The 18,262-nt window shown below is 36.0% G+C and overlaps 2 protein-coding genes across 2 annotated transcripts; both read left to right on the forward strand.

Moving 5' to 3' along the window:
* The first annotated feature begins 169 nt into the window (after window positions 1–169).
* c22h9orf85 (chromosome 22 C9orf85 homolog) lies at window positions 170–4,654 on the forward strand. Its single transcript, XM_073861059.1, has 4 exons — window positions 170–506; window positions 892–997; window positions 1,111–1,225; window positions 4,388–4,654. The coding sequence occupies exons 1-4, from the start codon at window positions 405–407 to the stop codon at window positions 4,536–4,538; spliced, it is 474 nt and encodes a 157-aa protein (XP_073717160.1). The 5' UTR covers window positions 170–404; the 3' UTR covers window positions 4,539–4,654.
* Window positions 4,655–7,142: 2,488 nt separating this feature from the next.
* gda (guanine deaminase) lies at window positions 7,143–15,543 on the forward strand. Its single transcript, XM_073861127.1, has 14 exons — window positions 7,143–7,303; window positions 7,468–7,556; window positions 7,723–7,894; window positions 8,376–8,460; window positions 8,834–8,942; window positions 9,572–9,599; window positions 9,924–10,031; window positions 11,897–12,004; window positions 13,321–13,418; window positions 13,508–13,575; window positions 14,076–14,222; window positions 14,334–14,452; window positions 14,661–14,688; window positions 14,772–15,543. The coding sequence occupies exons 1-14, from the start codon at window positions 7,178–7,180 to the stop codon at window positions 14,837–14,839; spliced, it is 1,353 nt and encodes a 450-aa protein (XP_073717228.1). The 5' UTR covers window positions 7,143–7,177; the 3' UTR covers window positions 14,840–15,543.
* The last annotated feature ends 2,719 nt before the right edge of the window (window positions 15,544–18,262 follow it).

Here is an 18,262-nt window from a genome sequence, read left to right on the forward strand (position 1 = left end):
TCATTTTCTTGCGGAATGCCGGATGTCAACGTCGAGCGTCAAGCAGGCTATCGACCAATCAGATTCATGGATGGGTGTACTCGACCAATCACACGCGTTCTACCCGCACACGGACGTTGTCGAAACCACAATAACAATGTTGATTAACTTACATTATTATTTGTGGACGCGTAACGGTGTAAAGTCTGTTATGTTACCTTGAAATATATATCGAAACTACAACTTTGTTAACGTGGGATTTTTTGTGTGATGTTAATTATTTTCTACCAGCTCTAACCAATTGCTATTTACTTCCGCCATTTCCGCATTGCGTCAATGGTTGTGGTAGCGTGCATAGCCACGCGGTTTCTTATTTAGTGTTTTAATTGCGTTATTTTTATATATCGAATATAATTAAGATTGAAATGAGTTCTCAAAAAGGAAATGTTTCCCGTTCACGGGGTCAAAAACATCAGAATGCGACTGCATTTAAAAATGACAAATACGGTGCAAGCGTCCAAGTTAAGGTAAGCATTGTGCTAAAGTGCCTACTCGAGAAACACAATAGTATGTAGTATGGAATTACATTTTATTTAGCGGTTGGGTTCAGCGTCCTTTAGGTTAGAGAAGGGGTACCCCGTACTGTTGGTGGAGGGTCACTGTCCTAACTTAACTTACCCAGTTTATTTTTAACTTTGATCAAACACCTGAAGATATGAAGGTTTTCAAAATTGCTTAATAGTACAGTAGGCACGTGTGTTTGATACTTGACAGGACAATAAGCCTCTAGCAACAATATTTGACATTCCTGAATTAGTGTAAGTGACAGTGTATAATCTGAACTGTTACTGTAAATGTTTGTAGTTGACATAGATTTTATATGTTTGATTTGTATTGTTGTGATGTTTTCAGAAAGCCAAAGCAAAGATGCATGATGGTCTGTGTCAGCGCTGCAAAGATGTCTTGGAGTGGAAAGTCAAGTACAACAAATATAAGCCCCTTACACAGCCAAGAAAATGTGTGAGATGAGGGTGGAATAGCAAGAAAATAGTCAAATAAACCTCACCACAATGAAACCTGTATTCTCTTATTTCATCTCTTAATTTTAAATGTTGTTTCTCTAATTATCTAGTGTGAAGTGTCTTCAGAAAACTGTGAAGGATGCCTATCATATAATATGTAAGCCGTGTGCACTCAAGTTGGAGCTTTGTGCCAAATGTGGAAAGAAGGAAGAGATTGCTATTCCGTAAGTATCTTCAGGATTTAAAATGAAATATCACCAACAAAAACAAATCACCAGCCTTTTTATAATAGAGGGGACAATCTAAACGAAAGTGAAGAAATATAGTAAACATAATACTTAATTGTGGGGAGGAGTTGGTGCTAAACTATAGTATGTGTTCCCTAGCTTTAAAAAAAAAACTGATTCACATGGTTAGGATGTAATGATAGCAAATGTTTACATAGTTCTTACCAGTTTAATTATACTGGAATAAACAAATGTTTCACAAATCAGATAAATGATACACAATACCATGTACACAGTGATAAACCGTATAACAAACTGGCTGAAACTAACTAAATGTAGATTAGTGTAGGACAAATGCCACCTGGTGGACAAGTAAGGTAAATGAAAATTTAAATTGTAGAGGTGTTTCATGACCTCTAGAGGGTTAGTGATGGTACTGCAAACAATCTGCCAATTATTGTTTGATTTTATTATTATTTTTTTATATTACAAGAACTTCAAAGTTAAGAAACTAAAGTTGTATCATTCCTTCCCACATTCAAATCTATTGGGGAAAAAATGTCTCTGTCCATCGGTAATTGAATATTTTTGCAGTGAGAGCATATCAGCATGTAATGTGGGTCACATATAAGTTAAGTCTTACATTAACTGACATTCCTGTATCTCAGCTTGTAGAACATGGTGCCAGGAATGCTAAGTTCATTGATTGAATTCCCATTTCTGGGAGTACTCTTAAGTTATTAAGTTTATTGTAAAGCATTTTTAAAAGGGACTTCTCATGAAAATCTGACTTTTTCCATGTTTAAGCTCTATTACTGGGTCCCCAGTGCTTCTATCAACATAGAAAATGTGATAAAGAACAACCCAGTTTCTTAGTTTTGGTAAACCATTCTCTGCAAACGTGAAAAAATAGGTCATTGAAATTTGGTTCCCCTTGTGATGTCAGAAGGGGACAATACCGCCCCTTAATATGCACTATTCAACCACAGCACTGCAGAGATCAGCTCATTTGCATTTAAAAGGAGACACCCAAAACGGCACATTTTTGCTCACATCCACAAAGTGGCAATTTTAACATGCTATAATAAATTATCTACAGTGGCAAGAAAATGTATGTGAACCCCTAGGAATAAACTGGTTTTCTACTGTGATTTGCCATAAAATGTGATCTGATCCTCATCTAGGTCACAACAATAGACAAACACAATGCGCATAAGGTGACAACACATAAATAATTCTAGTTTCTTGTGTCTTTTTTGAGAACCCCCATTAAACATTCATAGTGCTGGAGGAAAATGTATGTGAACGCTTGGATTTAACAGCTTGTTGAGCCTCATTTGGCAGCAAATACTTCAAGCAAGCGCTTTCAGTAGTTCTGAATCAGACTTGCGCATCGTTCAGAAGCAATTTTTCCTCATTCCCCTTTACAAAACCGCTTTAAATCAGACACAGTTGTAGGATGTCTGGTGTGAACTGCTCTCTTGAGGTCATTCCACAGGTTAAGGTCTGGGCTTTGACTAGGCCACTCCAAATGGCGCATTTTGTTTTTCTTAAGCCAGTCTTTATTGGATTCACTACAATGCTTAAGGTCATTGTCCTGTTGCATCAATTAACAACTTCTGAGCTTCAACTGGTGGACAGCCACCCTGACATTATCCTGTAGGATTTTTTTTTTACTTCATTCATTTTACCCTTGATGATGGCAAGTGGTCCAGGCCATGAGGCAGCAAAGCAAGCCCAAATCATGATGTTCCCTCCACCATACTTCACTGTTGGGATGATGTTTTGATGTTGGTAAGCTGTGCCCATTTTGCGCCATAACATTTTTTTCCAAAACATTCAACTTTTGTTTCATCAATCCATAAAATATTTCCCAGTAGCACTGGGGTTTGCCATGGTGCTGTTTTGCAAACTTCAGGCTCACAGCAATGTTTTTCGGGAGAGCAGCGGTTTTCTCCGTGGTGTACTGTCATAGACACCGTGCCTGTCCAAAGACTTGCGTATGGTAGACTCAGGAACAGAGCTGTGTGCCCGTTCCAATGATGTCTTCAAGCCTTTAGCTGTTACTCGTGGGTTCTTCTTTACTTCATTGAGTATTCTGCATGGTATCTTAGGAGTCATCTTGACTGTGCGCCCACTTCTAGGAAGGGTAGCTATCAGTGGCGGCTGGTGACTTATTTTTTTGAAGCTCACGATGCGAAGTTCGTCATAACATGTATGTAGCTTGTCATGTGTGTGTGGTTCGTCATTTCAAAATATGTGTTCTGCGCTTTGAGAGATCATGTGGGCATCACGTTTCATGCCAAAATAAGTGCTAACTTGAACTTGAACTTGAAAGGAGACGCTCGTGTGTGCCAGATATTCGCACAATCTCATGCGTAATCAGAGTTTACTGTTAAGGGAGTGTCTTGCGTGTATTTAGGGAACGCGAGCGTCTCTTTTATCATAAACGGTTTTGACGCGTCTCCAGCAGGCACTTATTTTGACAAAACACGTGATGCACACAGGATCTCTCCACACGCATGACACATATTTTGGAAAAGGGAACCACACACGTGACAATCCGACTGATGGAGGTCTAAACATTTTGAGATTGTTTTGTATCCCTTTTCAGCCTTATGGAGTGCAACATCTCTTGATCAGATATCTTTATAAGAGCATGGTTCAGAAGAGCTGATGCTTCTTAAGGACAGCAATCTTAAAATGTGAAACCGTCCTTAATATCAATCAAAGTTGCACTAAACCACACATTTAAACTCATTTTATTAATTGGACTCCAGTTTGCCAGCTTCTGACAAAAAAAAGCTTTCAATAAAGTAATTAGTCCATGGGCTCACTTACATTTTCCTCCAGCACTGTGAATGTTTAATGGGTGTTTCCAAAAAAGACACAAGAAACTGGAATTATTTATGTCTTGTGAGCTTATGCACATCGTGTTTGCTTATTGTTGTGACCTAGATGAGGATCAGATAACATTTTATGGCAAATCACTGTAGAAAACCAGTTCATTCCTAGGGGTTCACATACTTTTTCTTGCCACTGTATATGATATTTTGAGCTAGAATTTCACATATGTACTCTTGGGACACCAAAGATCTATTTTACATCTTTAAAAAGTTTTGTGAAATGTCCCCTTTAAATCATCTGTTTTTTTCTAAGAATTGACCAAGAGCTTGAAGAAGGAGGAGAGGAGGACAGCAACAACAGACAAGATAAAGGGAACAGGCAGGAAGAAGATGATGAAGATTTTGATGACATTGACTCTAATGATAGTGACTGTAACAGTGATACAGATGCAAAAGTAAAGTAAAGCTGCTGTATGCAATTTCAACACCCAAAAACAGTGTTTCTGATGAAATCTGAAGCTGGCATTTGGACATGTACTTATCTGTTCACCTGCTTTTAATTACACAGAGAATCCCTTGAGACCTTTTGACTGTGCGTGTTGTTTGTTTCCGAACTATTCTCCGTGTTATTGCAAGAGCTGGAGCCATCATTACATGCAGTGAGGCATGTCCTAAATGGATGTTTTTTCTTAATCAGTTGATTTTGTTTGCACAAACCTGTGGGTGAGATTTATATCAATTGTGGTGTGAAATAATTGCCTCATTGAGCAAGTAAGTAAAATGTCGGTGTTGTGTAAATATGCAGTGCTTTGGTTTTGAAAGTATTATGATTGTGTGAGCAGTTATGCACAGCAGTGCTGTCCAAACAAGTTATTTTAATAAAACCCTAACCGAGAATTTTTTTCAGACACAATGAACACAATAGGACAGTTTCCCAGACAGGTTTTAGATTAATCGGTACTAGGCTTAAGGTCGTTTTTACAAACGGATCTTACAAAAAAACATTACTGTTGTGCATCTTGAGACAAACAATAGCACAGATGCATGTTGAGATATGTCCGTTCAAGATCTTTTTTGGGGCGGTTTCCCGGACAGGATTTAGATTAATCTAGCACTAGACCTTAGTTATTTTGAGGCAATTTAAGACGTTTTTACAAACAAACTTTACAAAAAACTTTACTGGTTTACAAAACAATGGCACTGATATATGTAAGTACAAGGTGTTTTGAAATGAAGGTATAGCTGAAACATGCATTTTAGTCTGGGACTATAAGCCTTCTGGGAAACCGCCCCAGTGTTTAAAACTGTCCTAAAATATTTTTTATCATCTGCAGTTCAAAGTTGTGTTTTTCGTATAACTTTGTATGTTGAAAACACCCATCTGCGTAACACTATAAGTGACTTAATACAAGTCAGTATTTCTTTGTTGTCCGTAGATTCACGCAGATGTCTGCATAAAAATTTTAGATTAAATGAGTGACCAGTAACGCATGTTCAATCAGCATATGATCACAATGCCAGGGATAATGCGATGAGTTAATGGAAAACTATTTTCAGATTTTTAGGGAAATTGATTCTTGTGATATTTGAGGAGCTTGAATTAGAATAGTCAGGGTTAGCCTTTGTGCAGCAAATATGCGCATAATGAAGGACCCAAATATAAATGGCATTGTGGGATGTTTGGGGAACTGTACACTTGACATACATTTTTAGCCACAGTTAAGCAAGAAGGAGACCCATGTCAACTTCATTGTTCACTTTTATATCATCAACATTTGCTGAATAACATTGTTAAAACACTCAAATCTAAATAGAATCAAATTGTTCTTTTTAGATTATTATAAATATTAACCAATTAAACATCCTACTTGTTTTAATAAAATAATAAAAGTTCTTATCCATTTTGGCAGCATATGTGTGAGTGCGATTTTAATGTTTTTAAACCCATCTTTCATTATTCTGTGGAGGACACCTGCTTTTGCTGTCACATGACGACACACACCCATGAGAGATATGTGACAAAATATTTAACTTTATGCCAGTGTTTTGTACTACTGTGTGCATAGAATGACTATAATTGATTTAAATGATTTGTCAAAAAACATGGTCAGTTATTTTTATCTTGTAATATTAAAAGATTGTAATATATTTAAGGAATAGCGAAAGTTGAAATAATGTAAGATGTCTGAATTACACTGCAAAAAAATGACTTTCTTGGTATTTTTGTCTAAAAAATTCTTAAACCGGGATGTATTTTCTTGATGAGCAAAATGACCTAACAAAATAAGTCTAGTTTTTAAATGAAAAATATACAATTTAAGTAAATTTGTGCTTAAAACGAGCAAAAATATTTGCCAATGGGGTGAGAAAATGTTGCTTGAATTAAGTGTTTAAGAAAAAGAAAACTTATTTTAAGTTCTTATTTTGCTCATCAAGAAAAAGCATCTTAATTTAAGAATTTTTAGATATTTTTACTGAAAACAAGACAAAAATACTAAGTAAGAAAGTCATTTTTTGCAGTTTAGTCTTTTTGCAGAAGCTGAATGCAATTTTTAAAGAAAATTATGTATTTTTCAAATGTATGATTGTTGTAATACGACATAGTATAAGTATAACTATGGGAATTATGTTGTGACTAAACAAATTTCAGATATATTTTTTGCACAAATGTACTTGAGATCTCACCCTTAAATGATTAAAAAATATATATTTAAAGAAGTTCCTGTAATGTATTCTGGACCATTTTTTTTTAATAATGTTGTAATTTAAGAAATGAATAGGTCGGCACAATTATCATAAGAATCATATAGTGAAGTGAAACTGAAACTAAAAACGGTGTATTCTCATTGTTTTATTTTTATTATTATTATTTTTATTGCAATATTGTAAATGTTATAAAAAATAATAACTCGACCAATTTAAAAAAGCAAAATCAACAAAACTATAAGTGTCCCGAGTTACAAAGAAACACCCGGTGGCGCAAAAGACTTTGATTGGACAGACGTCATGACTAAGGTTTATGACAAACGATCCACCTAATAAATCTGCAGAAAAGGCCAACTATAAAAGACCGAGTTTGCTTCCTGTAAATCCTGTGCTCACGATGAGTCAAACGGACTCAAGCACGCGCATTGCGCGCGTCTTCTGCGGAACATTCGTGCACTCCACACCGAGCGCAGCCTTACAGATTTTGGAAAACTGTGTGCTAGGAGTCAACGATAAGGGGAAGGTTGGTAGAATCAGTGATATTCATTTATTTTACTTTGCGACTGTCTTAATCGCATTCGTCATATGTTTGTATGTCTATCTCAGACGATTTATAATTCGTGTACAAGCATTAATATCACTAGCCTATTATTTCTTTATTACATTGAACATTTTCTCTCTAAACAGATTGCATTTATTGATAAAGATTCAGATGTGGACAGCCTTTCAAAAACCTGGGGGTTTGACACTGCAGAAATAATAAAGCTTGAACAATAGTAAGTAGCCTTCTAAATATGGGTTGCATGCAATGAGATATATAGAGTCTGGTCAGGGTGGGTACAGTGGTCACGAGCAAGCTGGAAATATTTTATATATCTATCTTTATATACTCTCACATACCATCAATGTTTAACATTTCATTTTGTTCTGCTATGTTTGCAGTGAGTTTTTTATGCCAGGATTGGTCGATACACACATCCATGCGTCGCAGTATAGCTACAGTGGAACCGCCTTAGATTTGCCTCTTCTGGAGTGGCTTAACACTTACACTTTCCCTGTGGAAGCTCGGTATAAAGACCTGGACTTTGCCAACAATGTCTACACCAAAGTAGTGGTGAGTTTAATTTTTTAGCTTACCAGGTGCTGGGATATACACTAAAGCAGTGTTTCCCAACTTTTTTTTATTAACAGATCTGCACAAACCTGTATTGGAATGCTTAAATGACTTGTTAAACTGGAATATTATACTGTAAATGTAGTACTCACAGATTACAGTAACACACAGCTGTGACCTTTTTCAAACACTGTGGCAGTGTTATTTTTTGGTTGGGAAGCACTGCACTAAAGGGATTGAAAGTATGCAGGTGCTACCTTATTTCTGATCGGATGATGATATGTAACCTGATGTAGTCAGATTGAGAAGAAATAGTTTAAATATCAAATAATACTTTTGTCTTATGTGTGGCTCATCTGGTAGAGAGATTCCCAAAGGCTTGCTTTGAATCAATTAATATTGCGTATGCAATAAAGTTCATTAAAATATAAATGACTTAAAATAGACTTAGATTTGACTTCATGACTGTTTGACACTATAGAAACGAACCTTAAAAAATGGAACCACCACGGCTTGTTACTTTGCCACGATACACAGAGATGCCTCTCTTCTCCTTGGAGAGCTTGCAGATAAAACACACTTGTGCACATATAGACTGAATTTAGCCTGTGCATGACCGAACGGTTGTATTCAGCATCTTTGCCTTAACCTTTGGAGTTTGTCTCGCTTTATGTAATCTTGACTCTTGCTCCTGAAAATCTGTTGAGTAACTGCATGTTTATGTTTGCTTTCTTCTTATGATGTAATAAACCAGACCGTTAAAGCGCTATATGACCTATCGTTCTGCAAGGAAACATGACCTGCCAAACTTTAAAATTGTATATGAACGCAATCTCTTTCTGTCATTTCATTTCTGTGTATATTGCATTGTGACAACTTTTATAAAGATGCAATTTATTATGAATTTCTGAAATGTGGGTTTTTTTTTACTTACTGTACCAGATAAGTTTGGCCAGAGAGCTTTAGTTGGAAAAGTTTGCATGGACTGCAATTCTGAAGTTCCTCATTACAGGGAAAGCCCAGACGAGTGTAAAGAGGAGACGGATCGGTGAGTTTTGTGCATAGGGTGAGATGTACAGTATAAATTCACAGACACAGAAAGAGAATCGTATTGAAGGCCATACGTGATTTGCATACATTGACTGAATAACTCTGGTATATTGAAATTTTAAGTATTTAGCTTTATATTAAATTTTTAATTTCAACTGATGTAGGCCTAATCGGTGTATTTGTTACAGTCTATTTATAAATGTAAGTACTGAGAAGGTAATCATAGATTAACAACATGTACTTACTGTAGAGTTTATGAAGGTAAAATGACACCTAATAGATTTGTATGCGCAGGATAAAATTAGCATTGCAAGTGAAAAATAAATATGCATGCGCAACAACAGATGCACATCAAGTTGCAAGCACAAGAAAACAAGTTTTTCAACACTGTATTGCTAAATATAAATTTTATCCTGCACATAAATCTTTTAGGCGTCATTTTACCTTCATAAGGGTTAGGGTTTGGTTTAGGATTAGTTTAGGATAATTTTATCACATATAACGTGTGTAACACACTCACAAATAAAGTGTTACAGCCTAATCTAATCCTTTATATAGGGAGAACTACATTTATTATAAAGAGCACTATACAAATATATATAGTCTGCTTCTTCTTATCTTGTGCAGTTTCATCATTGAACTTCTGAAGAAAGAGGTAAATAAAAGTTTTCTTATGTCTGATAAAGTTATATTTCTTGTGACTATCTTGCCACTTAATCCTTTCACAATATTATTTTAGGGACCTTACACGAAAAACACTCAAACAAAAAAACACATGCTCTAACCACAACCATAAAAGGCTTATAAATGATTTCTTAAGTGAATGTTTCTTAGAAAAACAATACATTCTGCAAATTTATACTAGATGACTCAGTTGACGTCACGTACTGACACTTAATGATGACAAGGTTGGTGTTAAGTGTTTTCATTTGTGCTCTTTCAGTCTCTTGTGTAACTGTGCAATGTCCGACTGTTATAGTACCCGCGTGTTAAGCCTGTGGTCACTCCTCGCTTTGCTCTTTCCTGCTCCCCATCACTGCTCAGTGAACTGGGTGAAATCGCCAATAACAACAAGCTTCACATACAGGTTTGTCCTTTTTACACACATTAATGTAAACCTTATACAAAGGGATTTACAAAGGTTGAACAACATGTAATTAAAAGTCAAGTGAATTATAATGGAAGCATGGACATAGTATTCATTATATTATAGGTTTTCATTTCTTAATGTTCTGTATTCTTTGCAGTGGTTGCCATAGGCAATAATGAAGTGAACTATTGGTGTGTTCAACTTTGATATTTGGTTGTTGGCCTTGCAACAAACCAAATATCCAAATATCTGTTTACATTATGCAGGAATGTTAAGCATGTTGTTCACTTACAATACATTTTTATTATTTTAACATTATTAAAGGTGTAATGTGTAACTTTTAGAAGGATGTCTTGATGGAAATGCAATATAATATACATAACTATATTATCAGTGGTGTATAAAGACAAAATGAACTGTACTGTTTTTATTACTTTAGAATGAGCTGTTTTTATCTACATACATAGCAGGTCCCCTTACATTGAAGTCACAATGTTTCTGCATTAGCCCAAACTGTTATATAGATGGTATGCACGTGACATCACCAGTGTTGGGGGTAACGCATTACAGGTTACGTGCATTACAAATTTTCTGAAGTAACGAGTAAAGAAACGCATTACTTTTTAAATGTACACATTAATATTTGAGTTACTTTTTTAAAAAAGTAATGCAAGTTACTTTTTTAGTTTAATTATTTTGATTAAAAAAAGCTTGACATTTTTGTGATGAAATATGCAATTTCTGAAAGCAGAGCTTTTCAGTCATAAAAAACACCTGCAAGGCCTGAAAGAGATCAAGCCTCAGCCAAGAAAAGTAACTAAAAAGTAATGTAAGTAACTAAGTAACGCAATTAGTTACTTTTTTGGGGAGTAACTTAATATTGTAATGCATTACTTTTAAAAGTAACTTTCCCCAACACTGGACATCACCTTTGGCAAAAGTGACTGCGGTTACGGCCACTGAGTGGCAAAAAGTCTGAGTGACAGCATTAGCATAGCGTGAATAAAATGGGAAAAGTAGTTGTGTGACTGTGCTTTTTCCAGACTGCAAAGAAAGAAGTAGTAAATCAGTAGCAGTAGCCATACAGTATGTCATTTATGTAAAATTTTGGGGTAAAAAATATCCTATAAAAATACACAGATAAATACTCTTATTTTGTGTAATTGCAAAGTTTTGTCAGTGAGCCTTCATTTAAAAAAGCATCCATTATGATGAGCCTTGTGTTTTACAAAAGTGGGATGGTTTAATAGTGTTAGGCAAGACAAACATATATGTCAGGAAAATCAATGTCTGGCCATAAGCCAAAGTCCACAGACTACTGGTTGTTTGGGGTCACTGTTAAGGCCATCTAAATTCAATTTAAGCTCATAATAATCAATTTTACTGCGTTTTCGCAACAGCCGCTATGATAACCAGCCATTTTGTTGAATGTTTTGCCACTCAAAAGGGTGAGTTCCGGTGTGGTCACGTGGAAAAGTGACGACGTTGCATACCATCTATTGAGCGCGTTTTGTCACTATGTTGTCTCAGAAGATGACATGTTTGTCCTGTGGCGGCTACCGTAGCTTCACAATGCGTTTTAAATAAAGGGAGGGGTGAGCTGTGGACTGAGCCATTGGTTGCAATTCACAGTCTCGCCACTAGATGCTGCTAAAAATCTACACAGTGAACCTTTAACTAAAAATCCCATTTTTGTAGATTCTTGTTGCTAATAGTTAAGAAGAGCTGTTCTGCTGTTTCCATTAGGGATGAATTTAAACATTAAATATCACACTAAATGAAACTGTGGGTGGACTGAAAATGACACCTCAACATATAGAAAATTCTTGCATTAAAAATAACACGTTTTCATAAACGTTTAGAGTCACATCAGTGAGAACAAGCAGGAGGTGGATCTTGTGAAGGAACTGTTCCCAGACTGTAAATCTTACACTGATGTTTACCTCAAGCACAACCTGCTCACAGATAAGGTGAGTGATGCTTGGCAATAGAGTTCCCTTTGAACTTTAGTTTCCTTAGGTGTGTTAATGCTGTAATACAAGACCTGATTGTACATCTGTCTAATATATGAATCTATATAAATACACTACTGTTGTTAAGTTTTTCATTTTCTAAATCCTTCAACTGGTGCATTTTATAATATAACTCTGACATTTTTAGGTTTAGAAGCCTAATTTTGGTCTTGTTTTAAAGAAGACACTTTAAAGTTTTTTACGGAAGTTTTTTAACAAAATTGTTATAGCAGTTGTTATAAAATTGTTATAATGCAATATAGTATTATTTTATACATAAAATTATCAAAAAATAAGGTTTGTGTTGGTTTGCTGTGAGGTTTGCTGCATACTCTTGTCACAAATTAATAAATTACAGTCACTGCATTATTATTACTGCTAAAAGGTTTTGAAATATGAAAACTACATTTTTAGACCTTTCCAACAATATAGTTTGTCATGACAGTGGCAGTTAACAGGTTAAGAAAAGATGACTTTATATTACTGGAAGTATAAGTGAGTGTCACACTTCCTCAGTGATGCAATACTGTAATGTCATTGTAATGAGCCTGTGCAAAGTTCAAGTAAGGGTTTTTATGACTGGTTTGCATGACTAAAATAAATAAATGTTTCTGACTTTCTAGAATGTTATACACAGTGTTCTTTATAATCACTTTTCAAATACAGTTATCTTTGTTGAATTATTTTGCCTGGAGGTATGGGATGCATTAAAAATGTTATTGTTTTAACAGATTTCAATATATAATTTTGTAATGCTGGTGTAGTAGTTTAAGTGCTGGTAAGTAAAATAAATGCAGTTCATTGTCAAAGAGTCTCATAATGTTGTTTTTTTAAAGTACTTCAAAAATGTTATTACTAGAGATTTGTTCACATTAGGTCTGTTGAGGGCCTCCCAGCCTCTAGGCATGAAAAATATCTGAAAGGAGTCATGTGCTGTATGATATGAGTTTATTACAGTGGCGAGGCTCTTCAAGGCAAGGCAATCCAAACCTTGTTTTGGGACACACAGACTACACTTTCACGAAAACATCACATTGCATTTGACTTTCATGTGCTACAAAATAATGCACTATTATGGAATAATATGAAAGTTTAATATTATTACCTCTTCAAATATTGGGTTTGCTTCTGCTTCAGTGCTTTGATGCTTTGTGAAAAACCACTTGAATTACCTTAAACACTTAAAATTTAATAAGCTTATCAAGACGGCTGATGAAAACAGCAGTGATGTTAATGATGATGATGTAGTGAGAATATTGGATGTCTTATTGCAGACTGTAATGGCCCACGGCTGTCACCTTACCGATGAAGAACTGAAGATTTTCCATGAAAAAGGAGTGGCCATCTCTCACTGTCCAAACAGTAACATTTCGTAAGCATTCCTAAATTCCCACTAACAATTTAAACATTTATTAAAATATTCAATGTTAGATTTCTGTTTGTCATCTTATTGCTTTACAGGATTTGCAGTGGGCTGCTGAATGTGCGCAACGTTCTGAACCACAAAGTGAAATTGGGTTTAGGGACAGGTGAGGATCTTGGTTCCTAAATCATTAAAAAACCCTTCTACACTGTCAGAATTTTTTTTTCCCAAAAAATGTCCTTTGCTGTCACTGGGGGTGACCATGCGTGCCGTCCTTCCCCGACGCATCCTGGCTAGGATTTCGGTGCGTCTTCCGGAAGTCGTATTTGTTGACCGCATACGCCATTCTGTTCAAAACAGAAGACATACAGTCGTAGTTTCATTCTTACCTTAAAATATAACAGTTGCTTTTCTGTAATAATAATAATAATAATAATAATCCTCTATGACGTATTTGGTCGACAAATACGACTTCCAGACGACGCACCCAAAATCCTGGCCAGGGAAGAATGGCACGTAATGTCCTTCCAGATATGTACACATTTGGTATCAATACATATATTTTAGGTACTAATATGCATTCTTTGGTACTAGTATGTACCTCTAAGGATCTAATATGAACTGCAGATGTGTACTTTTTTGTGGTTTTGTCTAAAACATCTACAGACGTAGCAGGAGGTTACTCCCCATCCATTTTAGATGCTATTCGAAGAGCTCTGGACACATCGAAAGCCTTGACCATCCAGGACCCTAAGCATCAGACTCTAACTTTTGAGGAGGTGTTTAGACTGGCTACACTTGGTGGTAGTGAGGGTAAATGACTCTCTTCTTTACATTTACATATATTTAAAAGCCTATTTATCGAAACGCTATTTGACACTAGTAAATATAAAGCTTACTGGCTGTTCTTCCCACTCCCTAAAGCCCTCTCATTGGATGATCAAATTGGGAACTTTGTGGTGGGGAAGGACTTTGATGCCCTGCGAGTGAATGTTTGCGTTCCTGGTGGACCAATCGATTTGTTTCCAGGAGAGGGCACCAAGGTTTGATCTTTTTGACTCTTGTGAAGAGATACAGTACTGAGAAATCATTGAATTCAGAAACAGACCGATAAGACTACTTATTACTAAGAAACTGATCATCAGCTAGTATGGAGCCAACTGTAAATGCAAGTCCAATAATATGCTAAAAAAAAAGTTTAACATCAGTGTATAAATGACAAAGAAAATAATACTCCAATACTTTTTTCAGGTCATTCTGGAAAAGTTTTTGAATTTAGGTAAGTTGTTGTTTAACACGTCAGGTCTGTCCTTTAACGGTTCATGTTTTTTTTTTATCTAAAACTGTTTGTTTTTTTAATAGGAGACGATCGAAATATTGCTGAAGTGTATGTGGCTGGAAAACGAGTGGTTCCTTTTTTGCATGCATAGTTATCATATTGTTACTATAAATGTAATGCCTGAAGGGGTTGTTTTTAGATTAAGCTTCTAGCAAAGGATCTAGATTTTATTGACACTTCTAGATTTATATTATTTGACTTTTTAAATTTTTATTTGTTTAACCCTTTTATTGTCATATATGTGCTTTTTGTTGATTTATGTTGATCATGGGGGAAATAGGATAATACACAGCACTTATAATTTTATTATTCAAATGTAAATCACAAAGTAATTACTTAATTATGGATAATAAATGAATAGCATTACTTTATAATGTACTATTGTTTGTGATAAAATAATAGCTGCACATGCACATTCACAAACACTCATCTAGCTGTCAAACTCACCTGTTCTTTTACTGTCTATGATGACAGCTGTTAAGATCACAGCTCTTAGTCTTTACACTCTCCTTGGGTTCACCAAATGCAAAAACAAGTCTTCCAGTTTAATAGCAGCTAGTCTAATATACTGTATGTTAGCAAACAATCTGAAATGTATTTGTGACCCTGGACCACAAAACCAGTCATAATAGCCAACAATGCATTGTATAGGTCAAAACTATATTTTTTTAATGCCAAAAATGAATTATGATATTAAGTAAAGATCATGTTCAATGAAGATATTTATATATTATCCTAACATAAATATATCAAAAATATTCATCAAAGTAATATGTGTTGCTAAGGACTTCATTTGGACAACTTTAAAGGCGATTTTCTCAATGATTTTTGCACCTTCACCAAAATAGTTGTATCTTTGCCAAATATTGTCCTATCCTAACAAACCATACAGCAATGAAAAGCTTTATTCAGCATTCAGATGATGTATAAATCTCAATAAAAAAAACACCCTTATTACTGGTTTTATGGTCCAGGGTCACATTTGAGCAGTAAAGTTGCTTCAGTTCTTGATTTGATAATAATACTTTAGAACCACATGAGGGCGCTAACACACTGTTGTTTAGTCTGCTGTACCGCACACTGCTGTTAATGATGCATTAAAGACATTACTCCTACTAATGATTTTAGTAAAACCATTAAATCTGATTTGCTGCAGTGAGTATGATCCATATCTGACTATATTTAGCTCATGTCTCGGTACAAGTCAGCATGATCTTTCTATATTTCTGCATAATTGTTTTAGGATGGGTTATGTTTTAAATCACTAATAAATACTTGTAGGTTTCATTTACGTAAAGCACTTTGGTGATTTAGAGTTTAAATCACGCTGTCTAATAATGTTTGTTAAGAAACTCATCACTGTCGACAATCTAGACTGGTCCATCTTGTGTAGGCCTATTTTGGCAAATAGTATCTGACATACTGAGCTTAATATGATACTCAAGACTCGAATCTTTTCTCATTATAGACATTGACAACAAAAGAAACAGTGATTACAGCAACAATCTCTTGCTATTTCATATAAACATACAACCAAACACTTTCTATGTGCTTTTAAACACCTTTCTATGTGTGAACCGATACTTTTTAAGAAAGTTAACACCTAAGTGACGAGACACTGCCGTTGCCTTTTGCCTAAGGATTTAAAACACAGAAAGCGAATAGCATAATGTGCAGAGAGAGAGAGGGGAGGGAGGGAGAAAGCAGACGTGAGAGAGTATAAACACATAAGTGAAAAGAGAGACACACTAGTGTGGGACAGCCAAACTCACGCTGCTGAGAAAAGACGGAGACGTAAAGAGCATGTGAAGGGGCGGAGCCTCCCACGCAGAGGCCATGAGTGCCAGAGAAATGGAGGCGGAGTTTGTGGAACTGAGCGTATCTCTATTTAGTGACGTCATGATGTCCCGCTCAGTTCCGCCCACTTCCTTTGTAATAGAAGTGCTGAATCAGTCAAAGCCAAGAAATGAGCCTGACTCTGACTAGGAGTTCTTAGTACAAACGCAATAACATTATTTGATGGTCACACAGATTAGCTTTAAAAACACAAATTAACCGAAACCGCAACGTTTTGACAATAAAATCAAATTAATTTATGCATTGCTGGACGGCAGCTGACTCTACAGTGGCCGTTTCTCAATCGAAAGGCTGCAGCCTCCGGAGGTCGCATTTGTAGGCTTCCTACGTCATAAAGACGGTCTTATTTCAAAATATTAACAAGTATAAAGTTGACTATTATTCTTGATTAATCATAAATTGTTGTTATATTCTTATGACTTGCGAATGTAATAAACTTAAATAAACCAGCCTTGATGACGTATGCAGCCTGCCTTTGCGACCTCCGGAGGCTGCAGCCTTTCTGATTGAGAAACGGCCCATATGTAACAATAAATGAAATGAGTCAGTGGGATTCCCATATGTGTCATAATCCCATGTCTCCATGTAATCTGAGTGACTCAATGAACTTCCTCTATGAGGAACATAAGTAGCTTTGAGCCATATAGACACACCCAGTCCTTAAACAAGGTTTAGGGCGGTTTTACTCTAACTGATTACAATCTGGCTACGCCTTGAGGGATATAAGTACGTAAAACACAGTAGGGAACAGCACACATTTCATCCAGTTAAAATGAGAACAAACTTGTGAGTCTGGATTGTTCTGTTAATGAAAGAAGTACTGAGAAAGGATCATGTGTGCTGTATTGTTAGGTCAGGAGGGATTGTGTGAGATCACAGCCAGAACTCACTGTCCTAGTTCATTGCATCTGTCATAATCTGGTTAAGCTTTGTGACAGACCAGTCATTCAATGATTCAGACTAATCTTAGCAACCATATCCTTTACATTCCCATTCATTTCTTACACTCCATTCAATAGAAACCTGCAGGGAGGATGTTTTTTTGTAGGTAAAACCCAGAAACAAGTTCCCTCGGTTCTCTTGAAACAGTCAATTTAAATGAATCATATAAAGCAAGAATGTAAACCACCCACAGCTCTTTAAAATAAACAGTACCACCCAAAAGTTTTAAAGTTTCACTGTTTCTATTCTTAACAGAGCAGAGAATTCATGGCATTTGCATTTTGTCATTGCCATGATCTTCATTCACATCTCATTGTTTTAAGCATTAAAACTCTTTCATTAAGCTCCTCTGTCCACTAGTTAGGTGCCATATCCTTCCACAACAAGGATAAACATACAGGTAGGAAGTACATGCAGAACATTTGTGAGACCACCAGCTGTGCTTCACCCGCACTGGTTTGTATCATGTACTTAGTTAGTGTCACATCCCTCTTCTTAACTATGCCCGAATGTACACTCAGAATTCCCTAAAGTAACCTCTTTTACCCACGGTTAGCTCCTCCCCTGACGCCTGTTTACACGTTGTAGTCATTTGCACTCAGCATGTGTCACCACTCGTCATTGTGATGTCACCCAGCTTAACGCCCAGCCCCCTTCGTACACACGTTTAGTAATAAAATGAGTTATATTTGCTGACTAGTCAGACGTCTGACCT

Source organism: Misgurnus anguillicaudatus, chromosome 22, assembly GCF_027580225.2.
Source record: "Misgurnus anguillicaudatus chromosome 22, ASM2758022v2, whole genome shotgun sequence".
In the NCBI taxonomy this organism is placed as follows: Eukaryota; Metazoa; Chordata; class Actinopteri; order Cypriniformes; family Cobitidae; genus Misgurnus; species Misgurnus anguillicaudatus.